This window comes from Martes martes, assembly GCF_963455335.1.
Source record: "Martes martes genome assembly, chromosome: 1".
NCBI classification, from domain to species: domain Eukaryota; kingdom Metazoa; phylum Chordata; class Mammalia; order Carnivora; family Mustelidae; genus Martes; species Martes martes.
This window is the reverse complement of record NC_137888.1, coordinates 134,818,778-134,840,022: the sequence shown is the minus strand read 5'-3', so window position 1 is coordinate 134,840,022 and position 21,245 is coordinate 134,818,778. Positions and strand designations below refer to the sequence as shown.

At 43.5% G+C, this 21,245-nt stretch overlaps 1 protein-coding gene across 6 annotated transcripts in view; it reads right to left on the bottom strand.

The window, feature by feature from the left end:
• Positions 1 to 2,310, bottom strand: part of KAT2B (lysine acetyltransferase 2B) — a gene marked incomplete at its 5' end in the record, with an annotated part of 100,552 nt that extends 98,242 nt beyond the window's left edge. For all 6 annotated transcript variants that reach the window (XM_080806002.1, XM_080806006.1, XM_080806004.1 and 3 more), the window contains one exon: positions 2,008 to 2,310. In XM_080806002.1, the coding sequence (XP_080662128.1) occupies positions 2,008 to 2,310 (303 nt within the window). The remainder of the gene's footprint in view (positions 1 to 2,007) is intronic.
• Between the last annotated feature and the right edge of the window lie 18,935 nt (positions 2,311 to 21,245).

Sequence of the window (21,245 nt, the reverse complement as noted above, 5' to 3'; positions counted from 1 at the left end):
AAAGTCTCCCAGAACCAGAAAAAGAGGCCTTTGATGAGAAGTTTCCCCTTCCTAAAAGTTTGGTTGTAAATGTGAACAGGACCCCTCAAGTCACAAATGTTAGAAAAGGGCCTAATATCTCACTCTCAGAAATCTGAAAGGATCAAAAATACCAATGCAGAGCACATAACACAGGCTCATGGTTTGGAGAACCAAAACCTCAGGGAAGTTTTCAGGTATTAAGGCAACAGCAGGCAGCTGGGAAAGAAAGTATTCATCACGGGGACCCAAATAAAAAGCCAGGACAGAAAAGCTGAACTGACAGTTCCTACGTGAACCCATTCTGGCTGCGGAACGTCAGGTCCACCAAGGAACTGAGCTTATTTTCATGTCTGGGCACAGTTCTCCCTTCTGCCCACCACACTCCAGGTCTTGCCATTAGTCTTAATGTCCTTTATAACCACCTCTTGGCCCATCACCCTTCTTAGAAGTATACTCCCCTCTACCTTGTTCACAGTCCTCCATAAATACCAACCATGTATTGCTCTCAGAGGAGGGCAGGTTGCTTTCTTGACCTAATTCGAAAGGGATTATAATATATTGCCGGGGTCTGAATTAGGGACTTGCTCCTTGAAGTGTGGTCACTGGACCAGCATCACATCAGCTGAGAGCTCATTAGAAATGCAGAATCTCGCCGGCCCCCCACCCAGGCCTATAGATTCAGAATTGGAATTTTAACAGCTCCCCAGGTGATTCCTATGCACCTTAAAGTTTGAAAAGCACTAGAGCTAGATCCTACATTCGTCCAACAAATATGTATTAAACCCATATAGCGTAAGTACACAGTAGGCATTCAACATATAGGTGTGGATGTGAATGGTGTGGGGAAAACAGTAAGCACAGACTTCTCCCGCGGTTGAGAGGCTCCAGTAAATACTAAAAACAGCCTCACTGGGAAGAGAGGTTCCAGCAGGATTAATAATCTTTACATTAAAATTCAGAAGTGGCCCCTGGAGCTTGGTTGTGGGAATCTGGAATCTGGGAACTTGACACTGTTTGCAGCAGGCCGGAGATATACATGGGAGGTGTGTGAGTGAGTGTCTCTTCCCCGCCTCAGCCACAGGCCGCAGGAGCTGACAAGGCCAAGTCCCCGCCCCCCTCAGCTGTCACCCTGTCAAAACAAAGCCGCTGCTGACAGCGCAGGGCCAGCTTGCCCCGCGGCCTCGGGCAATCCTCTCACCCTGGGAGCACGGCGCCCACATCTGGATCTGCAGCTGAGGAGCTACGGGGGGCCAAGAGCTGGGACGCAAAGGGGATGGCAAGAAACGCGTGTCCTCAAACTGAGCAGTAGGGCTCTCCGCGCTGGGCTGTCACCTTGCCAAATCCTGTTTACACCTCGAGCAGCTGGGGCAGCGTTTTAACTAAACAAGTAATAATACAATAATGACCGGGCTGTCACCGCGCGCAGCAGCGTCTCCGCCCTCAGCCCAGGGAGCCGGGAGCTCCCGGACCCTCGCCTCGGGCTGTGCCCACGTTCCCTCCCCGCGCGTTCCGCCCCTTCGAGCTCCCAAAGCGCTGGGAGTCCTGAAGCCTATTTCACTCTCACTCTTTCCACTCAGCTCCTCCCAATGGGACACGCGGAGAGGACGGGGTAAGAGGGGGCGCTCAGATACCCCAAAAGAGGTTTCCTTGGCCCTGGGGCGCTCTCCACTTAGCGTTGCTCCACTCTCTGAAAGGTGCCTCTGGCGAGCTCCTACAGAGCAATAAAGCCCCAGGGCAGCCTAGGAGCGCAGACGCAGAGGGGCAAGAATGAAAGGCTCCGGATCTCGGCGATCCCCTCCGTCCAACCCAACAGGACTCTGGTCCGAGAAGCAGCTAATTGGGCGCGGGCGACAGCAGCACTTCCGCGGTGCAGCGGCCCCAGGCGGGAGGAGGGAGGCGGGGACGGGGGCTGGAGGGGGAGGGGGCAGGGGTCCCGCAGGCAGGGCCCTAGCCCCCCTGGGCGGCCGGGGAGCGGCGAGCGAGTACCTTGCAGGCGGAGTATACTCCGAGTTTCTCCAGTTTCTTGGCCCGCGGAGCCGAGCGCAGTTGCGCCTTCTTCACCGCGATCCGGGCCGAGCCGCCGCCTCCTGGTCCTTCGGCCGTGCCCGCCGCCGCCACTGCCGTCGCCGGTCCGCAGGCGCCCGAGCCCCCGGCGGCGGCGGCGCACGGGGAGCCCTGCGGCGGCGCGGGCGGCGGCACGGGGGGCTGCGGGGGCAGCGCCCCGAGCCCGGCCCCTGCCCCGGCCCCTGCCCCGCCGCCGCCCGGCCCGGCCCCGCCAGCCTCGGACATGCCGCCCCGGAGCACGGCAGGAGGCGCCGAGTGTCAGGCGCCGCCGCCGCCACCGCCAGGGTCTCCCTCTCGGGCTCTGGTCGCCGGGAGAGCGAGACCCTCCCCCCACGCCCTCCCGCCCCCTTCGCCCACCCCCCTCCCCGCCCCCGCCCTCCCCCGCGCGCGCCGCTCGCCGGGCTTGCTCCGGCCGCGGCCCGCGCGCTGATGGTGGCGGCGGCGGCAGCTGCTCCCCCAGGAGGGAGGGGACTAGCGGCTCCGCTGCCGCCGCCGCCACTGCACACGCCCTCCCCCGGTTCTCCTCCCCGGGGCTCTACTCCGCGCCCCGGCCGCGGACATATTCCTGGGGGCTGCGGACTAGGGGTGCCGGGGGGTGCCGACCTCTCGGTGTGTGCGGGGCCCGGGCGGCCCCCCTCGGCCTCCTTCCCGCTGCCCGCGGGGTTTGTGCCCCCCACCCCCGCGCCTCGGCACCTAGCGCTCGCCCGCCAGGGGGCGAGGCCAAGCTCTGGGTGAGGACGAGGGAGGGGGTGAGGGTGGGGGTAGGGGGCTGGAGCCCAGGCACCTGCTGGCCGCCTCCATCTCTGCAGCCCGCCCCCCCCCCGCCCGCAGCCGACCCCCCGCTCTCCCGAAAGAGGCAGAGCCTCCCAGTTATTTGTTCTTCCACTCTATTCCACCCTCTCCGAACAGAGACAACTTCCTCCACCCTAGCGGGAGCCAGAGGAAAAAAAATATTTTTGAAAAGAACCCGTTCAAGCTAATCCTTTTCTTTGTTGCTAATTCACCAAAATAAAGGCGTAATGTTTTCTATTTCTCTTTTTAAATACTTTTCCGTGCAACTTTTTTTTTTTTTTAATTAAGAACGCTTTCTTCCTACAACAATTTCTGGATCCCATCAGCTAGAGGAAAAAAAGAGAAACTTGATTATTTTCTGTAATTTTTGTTTAAAAGCACTGGTTGTTAAAAAGAATGGTTATCTAAAAGAACTATCAAAATGGAAACTATTCGCAGTGGGAAAAGTTTGAATACAGAAAGTTTGTTAATAGGGCTCATCTCTGCATGGTGGGATTATAACCTTGCTTTTTTCGTTTATATAATGTTCCATAGTTTTCAAAATTGATATTGCTAGTATTCGTATTACCCATGAAAAATTTAAGGAGCATCCAAAAGAATGAGCGTTGATTTTGGCTTCACACTTAAAAAAAAAAACAAAAACAAACAAACAAAAAACTCGACTCAGCGTTTTCAACTATTGTTGAAAACTGTCATTTTCATTGTTGATGACAATGAGGGGGGTGGTGTTTAGTAAGGTGGAGTGCACATTCCAGTTTTTGTTTTTGTTTTTTTTGAAAGTTGTGCACTCCTGGTCGGCCTTTCTAAAACAGTTTTTAAAAGCCCAGCGCTATTTCTCAGGACTCTTCAAAAGTGCTGTGCTTTCGTAATATGAGTCATAATTTTTGTGTGATATGGGTCATAATGTGCGTATTATCAAATTCTTTGCATACCATGTAGCTCTTAGCCAGAGATGCCTTAAGGAATGTGCTTTTCCCTGGAAACACGCCCCTTTAAGTCCCATTTTTCCAGTTAATTTTCTTTTTTCCCCCCAGATTCTCTGTGTTCTTTTAAATGCAGAGTGATGTGTTAAAATGAAAAATAAAAAGTTTGTGTATCTAAACAGCAACATTAGACAGCTACAAAACAAAATAGCCTCCCCCAAGTTGAGTCCAGCCTGAAGTCCGGACTCTGGTCAGGTTCCATCAGGACCGTCTCCTGCGAGATTGGTATGCTTCATTTAGGACTCCTCTCTCTCTCTACTGAGGTTCTACAGATTATTAGCCATTCTCACCACACCAGGATGGGAATCTTAAAGGCTGTGATCCCCTGATCAAAGTCTAACATCATGATGGTAGCAGCTACTGATAGGGGTTTGGGTTCCACATGTAGGTGTTTGTCAAACTGGTGGGATGGTCTGCTTGAGATCTGCACATTTTACTGGATATGAATTTCCCTCAAATATTTTTTTGAAAGTTAGTAATACTAAACTCCAGCTCATGGTGTTCATGCTGTAAGTTTAGGGGTACAGTGCAGTCATGGTATCTGCAGCTTGCTTTGAGATGCATCAAAAAAGGTAAATTGGAGCAGCTGGGTTGTTCAGTCGGTTAAGCGGGCTGACTCTTGATTTGGGCTCAGGTCATGATCTCAGGTGATAGGATCCAGCCCTGCAAGCAGCTGTTCACTCAGCTTGGGGATTCTCTCCCTTTCCCCCTGCCCCTTCCCCTGCATGTGCTCTCTCTTTCTAAAATAAATAAATAAGTCTTTAAAAATTTTTTAAAAAATTATCTCTCTCCCTCTCCCTCTGCCCCTCCCACGCTCCTACCTTCTCTTAAAAAAAAAAAAAAATTAGGGGCACCTGGGTGGCTCTGTCTGTTAAGCATCTGCCTTTGGCTCAGGTCACGATCCTGGGGGGGTCTTGGGATGGAGCCCCACATAGGGCTCCCTGCTCAGCAGGGAGTCAGGGAGTCTGCTTCTCCCTCTCATTCTGCCCCTCCTCCTCCTCTCCCTCTCCCTGCTCATGCTCACGTGCTCTTTCATTATCTCTCTCCCAAATAAATAAATAAAAATCTTTTAAAAAATTGAAAATAATTTTTTAATTAAAAAAAAAAGACAAGGCATCTGTGAATGGACAAATAGGCAGATGAACGGATTAGGTGATAAAGTAATCTGTAAATTAATAATTGTATGTAGGTAGTGAGTGTAGGAGTGTTCACTGGGCAATTCTTTCAACTTTTCTGTTTGTTTGAAATTTTCCATAATAAAATGTTGGGGCAAAACCCTAGCTTCAATATTAACTCACCCATCACCTTCCCCCTGCGCTGCCAGCCTCAGAATTCAGGAGGCAGGCAACTGTTCCAGGATGTTTCGAAGCAGAAGAAAACAAACTCGTTTCAGTCCACCCTGAAAACCATCACTGTCTGAATGGTGAATGGCTTGTGACATTAACTGAACATTATTTTTCATTATTTCCCTGCTCAGAGCACTCAGATGACATACTGCCTTAGGCTGCAGGCCCACAGTTTCAAGGCCTATTCAAATTGTGTTAAGAACACCAGGAAGGGACATTTCAAGGGCAAAGGATTCAGGGCGTTTGTTGCCTCTTCATCATCAGGCTGTTGTGAGCATTCGGTAAGTTCCTGTGTGCAGGGCCCTTTTACAAAGTGAGTACCAAGAAAATAAAACAGCAATGTTTTGGTTTATAAAGTATTTAACAGTGTGAAAGGCTTTCAATCTAAAATGGAACCAGAGGGGGGCGCCTGGCAGGCTTAATTGGTAGAGTATGAGACTCTAGATCTCCAGGTTCTGAGTTTGAAGCCCATGTTAGGGATACAGTTTACTTAATAAAATAAATAAGTAAAATAAAATGGAACTGGAGGATATGCAGTGGAGACTCTCACACACGCATCCTCAAGAGAGCAGAACTTAAGAACCGAAGATGATTTCCTGTAAATGCCTGATTTATAAAAGACAAAGACTTATCTCCAGACCAATGAACATGCACTGAGAATCTCTTCCCATCTTCAAGCCGATGAACTTTCCATCTCCAAGCTGCTTGGACTATGGCTGCACTTCCTTCTTGCCCATAAATACAGCCCACCCCAAGCCCTCAATGGATTCACCTGTAGATTGTGTTTCCTGAATGGCAATTTTTTTGCTATTCCCCCAAAATTCAATTTCTGGTAATTTGAGCTTGCCTCAGTTTACCCCTTTATTGACGTTAACACAATTTAGTTAGGTAAGGAAGCCCAATTAGAAAATGAAGGGCTTGGGGAGTAGGAATTGTAGGGGGCAGTTTGACCACTGGAGTTTACTTCTGGCATATTAATACTATAGAATATTATTATGCTCCTGTTAAAAGAATGACCTTTATACAAATATAATAGCATAGCTAGATCTCCAAGAAGTATTGTTGAATGAACCTTGTACAGTATAATACCACTCATATTAAAAACAGGCACACTGACAGGTAAGGCCAGTTTTGTATATGTTCAATAAGGACTCGTAAAAATGTAAAAGCAAGAGCAACAGTCAAAAAGATACATAGCAAACTCTTAAATGTATTTATCTTTCACTGGGCATCCTTGAAAATGAAACTGATTTTTCTTGGGATGCGTGGGTGGCTCAGTCGGTTAAGTGTCTGCCTTTGGCTCAGGTCATGATCTCAGGATCCTGGGATTGAGCCCCGCATCAGGCTCCCTGCTCAGCGGGGAGCCTGCTTCTCCCTCTCCTCTGCCCCACCCCCCTGCTCGTGCTCTCTCTTTCTCAATCTCTCACTCTAAAATAAATAAAATCTTTAAAAAATAAATAAATAAAAATAAAACTGATTTTTCTCATTTTTTTTTTATCCCTAGTTCCTCACTCGAAGTTCTTAGTAAGACTGGTAGTCATTTCTACCTATAAACTCTATGTTCCATCTGTTCATATTTCTCTTCATGGCTATCATCTCTTGCCCAGACTACTAATAACAACTTCCTAACTGGTCTCTCCGCTTTTACCCTGGCTCTATCACAATCCCCTCTCCAAAGGACAGAGTTTTAAAACTGTTAAGTACAAACCTGATCCCACAATTCCCTGCCTGAAACCCTTTAATGGCTTTGCACAACTTTTAAAAATACAGTCTTGGGTTTACCTGGGTGGCTCAGTCGGTTAAACATCGTCTTCTGCTCACGATCCCAGCGCCCCGGGATTGAGTCCCGTAAGGGGCTCCCTGCTCAGCGGGGAGCCTCCTTCTTTCTCTGTCTGCAGGTCCCCCTGCTTGTTGTCTCTCTCTCTCTTCCCCATTGACAAATAAATAAATAAAATCTTTTTAAAAATAAAATACAGTCTCAATTCCACCAAGTGATTGGCAAAGCCCAACCCCTCCTAAGCCCTTCTCCCCAGCGATTGGCACACGCCCCCCAGCTCAGGAAGCTCTTTTCCTGCCACGGGCCACGGGGCTTTCCCATTGGCTATTCTGCCTGACGCCCTCCCCCAGACAGCGCCGCTGGTCTCCACGCATCTAGTGTGACTCTCTCAGACAGAGCTTCTCATCCGAGAAAGGCAAATTTTGTGACCATCTATTATTACTGCAACCCCCAGGACCTTTTTGCCATATTCTTTCCTACCAAGCCAACACGACTTCTGTAAAGCACCAACAAGCGTGAAGGCACAGGGAGATTGAAACTGTCCCCGTGGAGGGCCTAGTCTCCACAGGTTGAGTCTGGGTCAGGTGGTATCTGAGCACCTTCGGCCCAGAGTGAGGCCAGTGGCTGGCATCCTTTCCGACACAGCCACCTGTTTTAGAGATAACAGCTTGATGATGACTGTAAAATAAAGTCATGTAAGGGACACCTTGGGGGTGTCCCTTACATGATGTCCCCCGGGAAAGGGGTGTCCCTTACATGATGTCCCCCTGGAAAGAGTGGCTGTAATTAGTGGACATTTGTTCTAATAATGTCCAAAATAAAATTTTTCCTTCTAAGGAAAATTACTGGAAAACAATTATGAAATGATTCCTAGGGTTCGGAGACATAAATTATTTTTGCCCAGTTTTCAAGCATTTATGCAATCAAATCCTCATTTCTACAATGAGTCTTAGCCATGCCCCAAATACCATTAGTGCCAACTTACTCATTTTTATTTTTAATTGTTCCTAATAACAACTTTCCATATTTAATATGAATAGGCCTAAATGTGTTTGGCCAAGCATTGCCCTTATAAATAGAGGTCTTTCCCCATTGTCATTGTTTTTGTCTTAAATTTTAACACACATGTGTGTTTTTCAGCCTTTCTACCATTTACAACAAAGGTACAAAGTAATAAAAGAAATGAAGACGACTTTCTTCTGAATTCAGGCTCAGTGGCTGACTGCTTTTTTAGGGCAATATGTGAGTATCTATCTCTTTGAATAACTTGAAAATTATATTTAAAAAATCAAATTTTGGGGGGTACCAAACTGACTCAGTCAGGAAAGCATGCAACTCTTGATCTCAGGTTTGTGAGTTTGAGCCCTATGGTTGAGGCTATTTAAAAAAAAATCAAATTTTCAAAGAACCAAACTTTGGTATGACCTAAATTTTCTGTAACAATTTTCCGTACCTGAATAGAGTTATCCCCTCACTTTCAGAAAGTTCACATTCCACCCTTTCACCTTATGAAAGACCTAAATTAGTGTGGTAATGGGCTTTTTTTAAATAAAACCAAAAAGCCTCTTCAGATTTTTTTCAGTTGGTGAAAACAATTGCTGGGATATTTATTCTATTTTTTTTAGTAGACTTAAAAAAAAATTTTTTTTTTAAAGATTTTATTTATTTATTTATTTATTTATTTGACAGAGAGAGATAGTGAGAGCAGGAACACAAGCAGGGGGAGTGAGAGAGGGAGAAGCAGGCTTCCCGCCAAGCAGGGAGCCCAATGCACGGCTCCATCCCAGGACCCTGGGATCATAACCTGAGCTGAAGGCAGACGCCCAACGACTGAGCCATGCAGGCATCCCTAAGATATAACATCTATTAAGTGTATTAATTGCAATGGTCCCACTCAGCGAATTTTTTTATATACATATACTTGGCCACTCATCGTCCAGATTGAGATACGGAACACTCCCAACACCCGAAAAGCCTCTCTTTGGCCCCTGTCTAGTCAGTACCCTAAGGCAGTCATTATTCTGGCTTTATCATCATAGATTAGTCTTGCCTATAACTATAATCATATAGCATGGACTCTGGTTGTAAGGCTCCTTTTTGAATACAGTTATATTTATGACATCATCATGTTGTTCCATGTAACCATATGTCACTTCTTTTTACTGTTGCATAGTATTCCATTATTTGAATATACTATAGCTTATCCTTTCTCCTATTGATAAACATTTCCAATTCTTTACTACTATGAATAAAGTTGCTATGAATATTCTTTTGGGGTTTTTTTTAGAGATTTTATTCATTTTAGAGAGAGAGAGGCGCATGAGAGCAGGGGAGGGGCAGAGTGAGAGGGACAAAGAATCTGAAGCAGACTCTGCACTGAGCAGAGAGCCCAGAATAGGTCTCAATCCCACACCCTTGAGATCATGACCTGAGCTGAAACCGAGTCAGACCTTCAACCAGCTGAGCCACCCAGGTGCCCTTATATATTCTTACCATGCTTTTTTATGCTCATATACACTCATTTCTCTTATACCTAGGAGTATGGTTGCTGGATCAAAGGGAAAGTGTACATTGAGCTTTAATAGATGTTGCCAGTTTTCCAAAGTAGCTGTATCAGTTTATGCTCCCTGCAGTGTATGAAAATGACAGTGTTGTGCATACTCATCAAACTTTAGTATCATCAGTCTCTCTCTCTCTCTCTCTCTTTTTTTTTTTTTTTTTTTAGATTTTTATTTATTTGACAGAGAGAGACATAGTGAGAGAGGGAACACAGGCAGGAAGAGTAGGAGAGGAAGAAGCAGGCTCCCCGCTGAGCAGGGAGTCTCACATGGGTCTCAGTCCCCAGACCCTGAGATCATGATCCCAGCGGAAGGCAGAAGCTCAACGACTGGGCCACCCAGGTGCCCCTCATCAGTCTCTTTCATTTTCACCATTTTGGTGGTTGTAGAACGGTATCTTCTTGTGTTTTTTTAATTTAATGATTAATATAAAATTATTATTTGTTTCAGTCCTTGAGGCTTTAATTAGCATTTTCAACATGCATAATAATGTTGAGCACATTTTCCTTTGCTTATTGACATTTTGGATTTCCTCTTTGTGAAATAAATGCCTGTTCAGTCTTTTACCCACTTAAAAATTAGTTTGTCTTTTTTATGATTTAGTAGATCTTTTTAAAATATTTTATTTTATTTATTTGATAGAGAAAGATCACAAGTAGGCAGAGAGGCAGGCAGAGAGAGAGAGAGAGAGAGAGAGAGAAGCAGACTCCCTGCTGAGCAAAGAGCCCATGCGGGGCTCGATCCCAGGACCGGAGATCATGACCTGAGCCGAAGGCAGCGGCCTAACCCACTGAGCCACCCAGGCGCCCCTGATTTAGTAGATTTTTAATGTATATTTCTGATTTGAAGCCTTTGGTGGATATTTATGTTGCAAATATCTTCTTTTAGTCTGAGGCTTGATCTCTCACTCTCTCTCTCTCTCTTTTTAAAGATTTTATTTATTTATTTGACAGACAGACAGAGATCACAAGTAGGCAGAGAGGCAGGCAGAGAGAGAGGGGGAAGCAGGCTCCCCGCTGAGCAGAGAGCCAGATGCGGGGCTCGATCCCAGGACCCTGAGATCATGACCCAAGCGGAAGGCAGAGGCTTAACCCACTGAGCCATCCAGGCACCTGATCTCTCACTCTCTTAATACTATCCTTGATAAAGAGAGACTTATATTGGTCTGATTTATTAGTATTTTCTTCTTTTGTGTTCCATGTAAAAACTCTTTGCCTAACCCAGTTAATTCATGAGGATATTCTTCTAAGTGTTCTTTGAGTCTTAGAGAGAGAGAGAGCCCAAGCAGAGGGAGGAGCAAGCAGAGGGCGACGCAGGCTCCCCCTTGAGCAAGGTGGGACTCGATCCCAGGACCCTGGGATCACGACCTGAGCTGAAGGCAGCCGCTTAACCAGCTGAGCCACCCAGGTATCCCAAGTTTTATTTTTCTTATCTTTCACAGTTAAGTACTGTTGAATCTCAATCAGTTGCTGAGCATAGTGTGAGGTAGTGGGCAGCATTCATTGTTGAATGTTTGGAGCAGGAGTGCCTTACAGCATGACCTTATAGGTCCATCATTATAGCAAGTTCACCATAGTGCTTTTGAAGGACAGTCTGGCACCCCATTAAAGATTGCATGTTCTCGGGGTGCCTGGGTGGCTCAGTGAGTTAGGCCTCTGCCTTCAGCTCAGGTCATGATCCCAGGGTCCTGGGATCGAACCCCACATCGGGCTCTCTGCTCCGCAGGGAGCCTGCTTTCTCCCTCTCTGCCTGCCTCTCTGCCTATTTGTGATCTCTCTCTGTCAAGTAAATAGATAAAATCTTTAAAAAATAAAAAATAAAAAATAAATTTTAAAAAAAAGATTGCATGTTTTCTAGTTTTTAAAGCAGCATTGCCCTTGGCCTTAGGCAAGAGGCCTACTCTGAGACCCAGAGTTTATAGCATCTCTCTTGTCATAAACACCCGAAAGCAGAGTGGCAGAGGGGAATCTCTGTCACTGTCACTTGGTATGAGCTCTAGACAGGACAACCCTATAAATCTAGACATTAATCTTTTTACCGAACTGTATTATGCTCTAAGGAGACACACTTCCTTGCCTTCCTTGTCCTAGATCCTCAGAACAGAAGGCACCTGGATCAGAATATTGAGAAATTTTGAGTATGAGAGAGCATAGTTTGGAGTGCAGGGAGGATCAGAATGGTAGGGATGCTTGGGTAAAAGAAAAGACAGATTAACCTGTCAAATCCTCCTTCTTAGCATGAATGCAAAAGATTCTTGCCTACAAAGTATTGTTTCCCAGAGGGCCAAGCAGCCATTGTCTTGCTTCTCCTGGGGCTCCAATTCATGCTTCTGAAGATCTTCATAAATTAGCGCAAGTGCTCACTAACGTTGCAGTGTCTGAGGAACATTTTGTAATGTTAGACAATTTTTTACCCTTAAATGTGTATGTATATAGATCGAAACATTACATATGGGAAGCATGACAGATTTTTTTTCGTTAGCAAATAGGTGGACATTAAATGCGAACACTGAACAGTTTTATAAAATTATTTAAGACTTAACGAACTTTCTGAAAAGCTAATAAAACAAGCAACTTATTTTAATATCTTTGACTAGAAATTTGATAGAGATTGACTGTAACTTGATTTTGCCTTTTAGTTTTGGTAGGTCATTTTGACTGTTTTAGAAGAAAGATAGCCTTTTTTAAAATGTGAAAAATTATTTTAATTTCTTTTTTTACATTTACTGTCATTCACATTTTTGGAAGAAAATACATTCAAAATATGTACACTTTACATATAATTACATTTTGACTATGTACCTGTATTACTTTGAATTAAAAAATTAAAAAGAAGAGGGATGCCTCGGTTGCTCAGTCAGTTAAGCAGCCGACGCACTTGATTTCAGCTCAAGTCATGATCTCAGGGTCCTGAGATCAAGGCCTATATCAGGTTTTATGCTCAGGGGGGAGTCTGCTTGAGGATTACTCTCCCTCTCCCTCTTCTGCTCCCTCTCCCCACAACACATGCCCTCTCTACAATAAATAAATAAACTTTTAAAAAATAAAATTAAATTAAAAAGAAGAAAAAAGGAAGTCCATGAAAAATAAAAATAATTTGTTTGGCAAATTGTGCATATTCAATAAATGTTAGGGACCCCCCTCTATCACCCCCATCTTCCTTCTCTTGCTTTTAACTTGATATCAGATTAAAAATCATTTCCCTCTCTCTTTTCTTCCCTTTTCTCCTCTGAATACGAACATACACATCCTGTTAGAAATTTGGTTGCCTTATGGAAACAAGTCTAGAATTTGGGAGAAGATAGCAGAACTGACAGGAGACATTAGAGGAATCTAGCTGTAGCCAAATAGAAAAATTAGATAAAAGTTCAATCATTTAAGATGACCAATACTTTCAGTAGAATTCTGACATATGACTATGTCAGGCACCTCTTGGCCCAGTGAGAAGTCAGGGGCATCTTGGAAATGTGGGTACAACAACAGGGAATTTAACTGACTTTTACCAGCATTTTGATTTATAGGTCAGGCTGCTGGCCCTCGTCAAAACAAAATGTAAGTTTAAGGAAGTTAACTACTGGCCACATCAGCACATCAGAAACATACCTGGAATGTTTTATTTATTTATTTTTTTTTAGATTTATCTATTATATTTGAGAAAGAGTGAGTGAGGGGAGGGATGCAGAGGGAGAGACTCTCAAGCAGACTCCTTGCTGAGTGAGGAGTTGGACCAGCCTCGACTAGATCCTAGGACCCTGAGATCATGACCTGACTGCAATCAAGAGTTGGCTGCTTAACCAACTGAGCCACCCAGGTGCCCCCACACCTGGAATGTTTTGATAGCTAGAATCCAATTTTTGAGGCAATTCATGAGAAATTAAAATTTGCTCTAGCACTTGACAATAATAAAATAAGAACAGCTCACAGTTTGGGGGTACTTACTGTATCCTAGGCTCTGTGCTAAGCCTTTTGTGGAAAACATCCTAACTAATCCTTACCAGAATGTTCAAGATACTATCCCCATTGTAGGGATGAAGAACTTGGGCCTTAAAGAAGCTATACAATCAGCACCAGAGTCTCTCCTGTTCTTAACAATGTTAACTTTTGGCCAGTAACAAGCACAGCTATCATTGATTGAGAACTAAAGGCCCGAACACGTGTTCTCACTAAATCTTCGTAACAACCGTAATGGAGAGCACTTAGGGATCCCGCTTAGAGATGAAGACCCTTCAATTGCAGCACCTAGAAATTACACGTAATGGAGACAATAATCGTGACGGCTGCAGGGCTTCTCCCCCACCTCCTGATCTGAAAGCAGAAAGGAGAGTAAGCTTTCTCTTTCGACCTGCTGAGAATCCTGTGCTCTGTTTAGTAGAACTTTCTGTGATAATGGAAATGTTCTTCATTGGCACAGTCCAATATGGTAGCTACTGACCATGGGCATGTAAAATGTACGTGGTGAGATAGATGAATGTTTAATTTGAAAAATTTTGATTGTATTTAGTATTAACTAGTTTAGTATATTTCTTTTATTTTAAGAGGCTCCACACCCAACGCAGGGCTTGAACTCTTGACCCTGAGATTAAGAGACCCGTGCTTTACCAACTGAGCGAGCCATGTGCCCTTTTACTAGTTTGAATTTAAACAGGATGCATGGCTAGTGGCTACCATATTGGACAACAGGCATAGGGGGTAAGACTGCTTGGTGGCCAAGTTCTTAGCTGCAGAGTCCAAGAGCTTCTGATACTACCTTCTCCTTTATCTTAGTCCTGTCATTGGCCAACTTCTGGGGAATGTATCTTCAAACTAAGGCACAGCTAAGAATTGAGAAAGAGGGAAAATAATCAGGATCTTTTTTACTCCCTTTATTTAAAAACTGAATATTTAAGTGCTCAAACACTTATTTGTCCATTTATTTAACAAATGCTCGTGGAACTCTCCTTACATGGCGGACATATTGACTATAAGTCTATGCATTGGCTCTGCATTAAAATGGCAAGCAAGGCAGAAATGGAGAGACAGACATTAATTAATCACACAGAGACATCATTAGAAACTCTAATAAAGTATAAAGAGTTGAAAAGGTGTTTGACAGGATGGAGGATTGATTTTTTTTTTTTTTTAAGATTTATTTATTTGTCAGAACTAGAGAGCACAAGCAGAGGGAGCAGCAGAAGGAGAGGGAGAAGCAAGCTCCCTGCTTGGCAGTGAGCGCAATGTGGGGCTCTATCCCGGGACCCTGGGATCACAACCTGAGCCAAAGGCAGACACTTAACCAACTGAGCCACCCAGGCACCCCAGACGGAGACTTGATTTGAGGCTTCTGGAAACATCCTTCTGATGATGTTGAAGTTCTCCTCATACAAATAATGTTTTAGCTGAGAAATGAAGAATGAGCTAGAATGAGTGACAGTGGAGGGAAAAGCATTCCAGGTGGAGAGAATAGCATGTATAGGCTTGAGGTGGGCAGAGAGTGGACATGTTTGAGGAACTTTCAAGAAAAGGAAAGTGGGGAGAGGTGAGGCTGAAGAGCAGGCTCTAGAGAGCCCCACCTGCTGTATCAGGGTTTTTGACCTTTATCCTAGAAGCAGTGACAAGCTACTGAAAGGTTTTCAGCTGAGGAGTGACATGATTAGAAAATAAACTTAAAAAACAAAACCAAACAACAACAACAAAAACTTGGCTTTTAACAAGGGCTTCATTGTTCCCTGTTCCTTCCTTCCTTCCTCCTCCAGCAGCCAGGCAGGTGACTTCCCCAGACACAGGGCTGCAGCTGGCTCCAAAGGGAGATCCTCCCGGAAGTGCTTGGTTCTGGGCCCAGAGGATGAATGGAGCTAAGCTGTGTTCTTTCCTCCAATGCTCTGTGTGCTCTCTCTGTGTGTTTCTACCATTAAATAAATACTGGGGTATTTATAAACACTTCAGCCAACCACCCACTCCATTTTCTCTGCAGCAAGCCCAGAAGCCCTCAAACAGTAATGAGCTGTACCAGGATCTCTGTGATATCCAAAGAGATAGCTCCTAAAAGACTACTAACTGTAACTCTTCCACACAGCTGGTGCCCTCTGCCTCAACTTGTACAAGCAGTTGTGGAACATATAGGACACTTGAATTTGACAGTTTAAGCTGAACCAGGGCAGCCCACTAGAGAGCTTGGCTTTCTGCATTTTCTAGTCTGTTCTTCCTTGTTGAGCCACATGCAGCTGATGAGCCTTCAGCTGGGAGCATGACAAACCAAAGAATTGACTCCAGTGGCGAAAAGGCAAGAAGAGTGAGTCTGAGACAAAAGTCTTGTGAAGGTATTTGAACTTCAAAAGTTTCAAACCAGAATCCAACTTCCTGCAGCAACATGAATCACTGCTTCTTCCAAAGTGAATTGACTTTACCTCTGTCCTCTCCCTGGTGTGATAGAAAAGTCACGGATTTTGCTGGTCAACACGCTTGAGCTTGATTGTCAACTCTGCCACTTACCCGAAGCAAGCTCTTCCCGAGCTTAGTGTCTTTGCCTGTATAATGCGTTAATAGTGTCTGTTTAGGGGTGCCTGGGTGGCTCAGTGGGTTAAAGCCTCTGCCTTCAGCTCAGGTCATGATCCCAGGGTCCTGGGATTGAGCCCCGCATTGGTCTCTCTGCTCAGCGGGGACCCTGCTTCCCTTCCTTTCTCTCTGCCTGCCTCTCTGCCTGCTTGTGATCTCTGTCTGTCGAATAAATAAATAAAATCTTAAAAAAAAATAGTGTCTGTTTACAGCATCATATGGATGTAAGGCAATGTGATGAAATGATTAGAAATAGTCCCTGCACTGACATTGTTGTTATCCAGTACGGCACCTGTGTGTCTGTCTTCTTCATGATATTGACCTTCTCAAGAAAAGACACCTGCCATTGACCTTTTTGTTTGGTGCCTACTCCTGTAGGTGTTCAGTATATAAAATGAAATAATTAATATAGCCATCTTACAGGAAAGGGAGTATCCTCTTGTATGGTTAGCCTTCCCAAGATAGTCTATCTTCTAATTTCCTACAACCTTTTCATTTGCTTTAGACATGAATTAGGAAAACAAAATTATTGAATACCTTTACAGAAAGATATTTTCCTAGAGTGTTTCTACTTACACACATACATTATTTATTTAGTAAACTTATTTTTGAGTATTTTTGGGATTATAGAAAACTTGAGCAAAAAGTGCAGATTTCCCATATACACCCTAACTCCCTTCTTCCCTTGATCTTGTTAACATCTTGGATTAGTGTGATACATTTGTTACAATTGGTGAGCCAATATTGACACATTATGAACTAAACCCATAGTTTACATTTAAATTCATTCTTTGTACTGTACATTATAGAAGTTTTGGCAAATATATAATAACTTGTGTCCACCATTACATTATCATTCAGAGTAGTTTTACTGCTCTAAAAAGCCCCTGTTCTCCACCCATTCATCCCTTTCTTTTCCCAATTCCTGGCAACCATTGATCCTTTTATTATCGCCATAGTTTTGCCTTTCCTAGACTGTCATGTAGGTAGAGTCATAGGATATGCAGCCTTTTTAGATTGGCTTCTTTCCCTTAGTGATATGCTTTAAAGATTCATCCATGTCTTCTCCTGGCCTGATAGCTCATTTCTTTGCATCACTGAATACTATTCCATTGTATGGATGTACCACAGTTTATTTATCCCTTCACCCACTGAAAGACTTCTTGGTGGCTTCCAAGTTTTTGGCCATTATGGATAAAGTTGCTGTAAACATTCACATGCTGGTTGTCTGTGGATTGTAAGTTTTCAACTCATTTGAGTGAATACCTCGGAGTGTAAGTGCTCGATCATATAGTAATAATAAACATACGTTTAGTTTTGTAAGAAACTGCCGAACTGGGTTCCAAAGTGACTGTCCCATTTTAAATTCCCACTGGCAAGAGATGAGAGTTCCTGCTGCTCATCATCTTCTCTTTCATTTGGTGTCATCAGTGCTCTGGACTTTAGCCACTCTAATAAGTGCATAGTGATAGTTTGTTGTTTTCATTTGTGATTCTCTAATGACATACAATATTAAGCATCATTTCTTATGTTTATCTTATTTTCCATCTGTATTTTCCATCTGTATATTTTCTATCTATTTTCCTTGGTGAAGTGTCTGTTCAGATCTTATGCCCATTTTTTTTTAAAGATTTTATTTATTTATTTGATAGGCAGAGATCACAAGCAGGCAGAGAGGCAGGCAGAGAGAGAGGAGGAAGCAGGCTCCCTGCTGAGCAGAGAGCCTGACGCGGGGCTCGATTCCAGGACCCTGGGACCATGACCCGAGCCGAAGGCAGAGACTTTAACCCACTGAGCTACGCGGGCGCCCCTCTTATGCCAATTTTTAAATCCAGTTGTTTGTTTTATTGTGGGGTTTTGAGAGTTCTTTCCATCTTTTGAATACCAGACATTTGTCAAATATGTGTTTTACAAATATTTTCTCCCAAATTGTGGTTTTTTTTTCCATTATGTTAGTGTATTTTGTGGAGTAGTTTTTAATTTCAATGAAGTTCAACTTACCAATTTTTTCTCCGATGGATAGAGCTTTTCATATATAAAAAGTCATCCAAACCCAAGGTTACTAGATTTTCTCCTGTGTTAATCTTTTAGAAGTTTTATAGTTTTCTGTTTTAAAAGGTTTTATTTATTTATTTGAGAGAGTAGTTTTCTGTTTTAAATTTAGGTGTTTGAAACATTTTGAGTTAATTTTGTGATAAGTGTTAGGTCTGTCTCTAGATTTTTTTTTTTAAGATTTTTTATTTATTTATTTGACAGACAGAAATCACAAGTAGGCAGAGAAGCAGACAGAGGGAGAGAGGAGGGAGCAGGCTCCCCGCTGAGCAGAGAGCCCCATGTGGGGCTCGATCCCAAGACCCTAGGATCATGACCTGAGCCGAAGGCAGAGGCTTTAACCCACTGAGCCACCCAGGCGCCCCTCTAGATTTTTTTAGAAAATATTTTATTTATTTATTTGACAGAGAGAGAATGCACAAGTAGGCAGAGAGGCAGGCAGAGAGAGAGGGGGAAGCAGGCTCCCTGTTGAGCAGAGAGCCTGATGCGGGGCTCAATCCCATGACCCTGAGATCATGACCTGAGCCAAAGGCAGAGGCTTAACCCACTGAGCAACCCAGGTGCCCCTGTGTCTAGTTTTTTTGTTTTTTTTTTGTTTTGTTTTGTTTTTTGGGTTTTTTTGCATGAGGATGTCCAGTTTTTCCAGAACCGTTGTTGAAAAGATTATGCTTTCTCCATTGAATTGCCTTTTGTCCATTGTTAAAGATCAGTTGATTATATCTGTGTAGGTTTATGTCTGGGCTCTCTGCTCTGTTCCATTGATCTCTTTGTTCTTTCACCAATACCACATTGTCTTGGTTACTATAGCTTTCGTGTAAGTCTTTTTTTTTTTTTTTTTGAAGATTTCATTTATTTATTTGACAGAGAGAGATCACAAGTAGCCAGAGAGAGAGGGGGATGCAGGCTCCCTGCCGAGCAGAGAGCCCATGTGGGGCTCAATCCCAGGACCCTGATATCATGACCTGAGCTGAAGGCAGAGGCTTAACCCACTGAGCCACCCAGGTGCCCTCATGTAAGTCTTGATGTTGGATAGTGTCAGTCCTCCAACTTTGTTCTTCTTCTATAGTATGTTGGCTACATATATATTTAAAAGTATGTTTATTGTTTTCAGAAAAATTTTACATTTTATTAAGAAAAAATAACACAGAAAAGTAATACATATGTGAAAATTTACTATTATAGAAGATAGGTTTCTAATCAATTAAGAAAAAGGACAACAACATAGTAGGGAGAAAAGTATCTCAATCATCAGTTTCAGAGAGAAAAAGTTTAGTGCCCTATATTTGTAAAAGTGTCAAGCTTCCTCTTAATTTAAAATGAAAATAAATACCAGTAAACTCCTACTTTTCTTTTTTATGCCCATTATTAATCAGGGTAGAGGAAATGAAACTCTCAAAAATAGTGTAAATTGGTATAAAATGTATAAGTGGCTATTTGGCAAAATTTGGAATATGTGTTCCTTGTGGGAAGAAATTCCTTTTCTTCAAATGGTATCCCCAGGCTAAAAACAGTGTCTGATACATAGTGTATCTTCAATAAAGGGTGGTTAAATAAATTTGAAAAAATGCAAAATGCACTTAGTCATTGATAGAGGAATTTTACTCCCAAGAATTTATCAAATGGGTATATGTACAGGATTTTTTTGTTGCAGCATTGTTTTTTGTTTAGTGTTTTAAAGATTTTATTTGTTTATTTGAGAGAGAGAACACAGGAGCAGGGAGGAGGGATTGGAGGGCAGGGAACAAGCAGACTACCAGCTGAGCAGGACCTGGGTGCTGGGCTGGATCCCAGAACCCTGGGATCGTGACCCAAGCCAAAGACAGATGTTTAAGCAACTGAGCCACCCAGGCACTGCTTGTTGCAGCATTGTTTCTAAAGTCAAATGCTTTCACCAGACTAAGTGTCCATCAATAGAGGAAACATTAAACAACTTTTTGTACAATCATACAATAGAATATTATTTAGCTATTAAAAAAGAATGAGGTAGATCTATATGAATTGACATGAAACATTGTCAACAATATTACTACTAAGTGAAAAAAAGGAAATTATGGAACAGTGTCTCTGTAACATGAGAATATGTAACATACAATCAAATTGTTTTTTGACCCATGTTGGAAAGATCCCTGTTGTCCAGGGGGTCTCTCTTTGGATGATGGATTGAGGAAGGAAGAAAAGAACATTTTCACTTGAGAACCCACGTACTTGCTTACATTTTCCACTATAATAAGAAACAAGTACAAGCTTTATGACTTTTTTCTTTTAAATTGATTTTTTTTAAGATTTTATTTTTAAGTAGTCTCTATACCCAAGGTGGGGCTCAAACTCACAACCTCGAGATCAGGAGTCACATGTTCCACAGACTGAGTCAGTCTAGAGCCCCAGATCAATCAATTAATCAATCTGTATTTATTGTTCAAGTATAATTTATTGTTCAAGTATAATTTACTTTTTAGAGATTTATTTATTCATTTGAGAGGGGGAGAGAGAGAGAGCACAAACAGGGGGAGGAGGAGATGGAAAGGGAGAGACGTCAACAGGGCCTTCCGTCAAGAGGAAGAGCTGGAGGCGAAGTGGAGGGAGCCAGGACAAGCTGGAACCTGCCAGGCATCTCTGCATCTACTGGTCATCTCACTGAACCATGATGGCATTCAGATATGGTGCCTCCAGATTCCTTTCTTGGCCAACTCTAACCTGGAACCACACAGAGAAGAGGATTCTGTGAAACGTTTCCAGCTTAATCAAGGTAATGCTAGGAGATTCTGGAGGAAATGTAATGAGTTCCGTTTGGCATATGTTAGCGTTGAGTTGACTGTAATACATCCCCGTGGAAATGTCTAGTAAGCGGTTGTCTTGTCTAAATTTCTTCAATATGCAAACAAATTGCTCTAGAACTTTAGTTTGAATCCATCCTGGGGTGATAGGGTGGAATGCAGTTTTGGATTATAAGCCTAGGAACTAAAGGTATTGGCCAGGAGTGAAGACAATCTCAAGAAACAAAAAGACAGTTCAAACAAGGTCTATAAGTCAGGTAATGACTTAGGGCAGTGAGATGGAGTGGGCAGACCCTAAAGGGCAGGTAGGAGGCAGCCTCCTGGAGGGCTAGCCTGAGATACCTTACC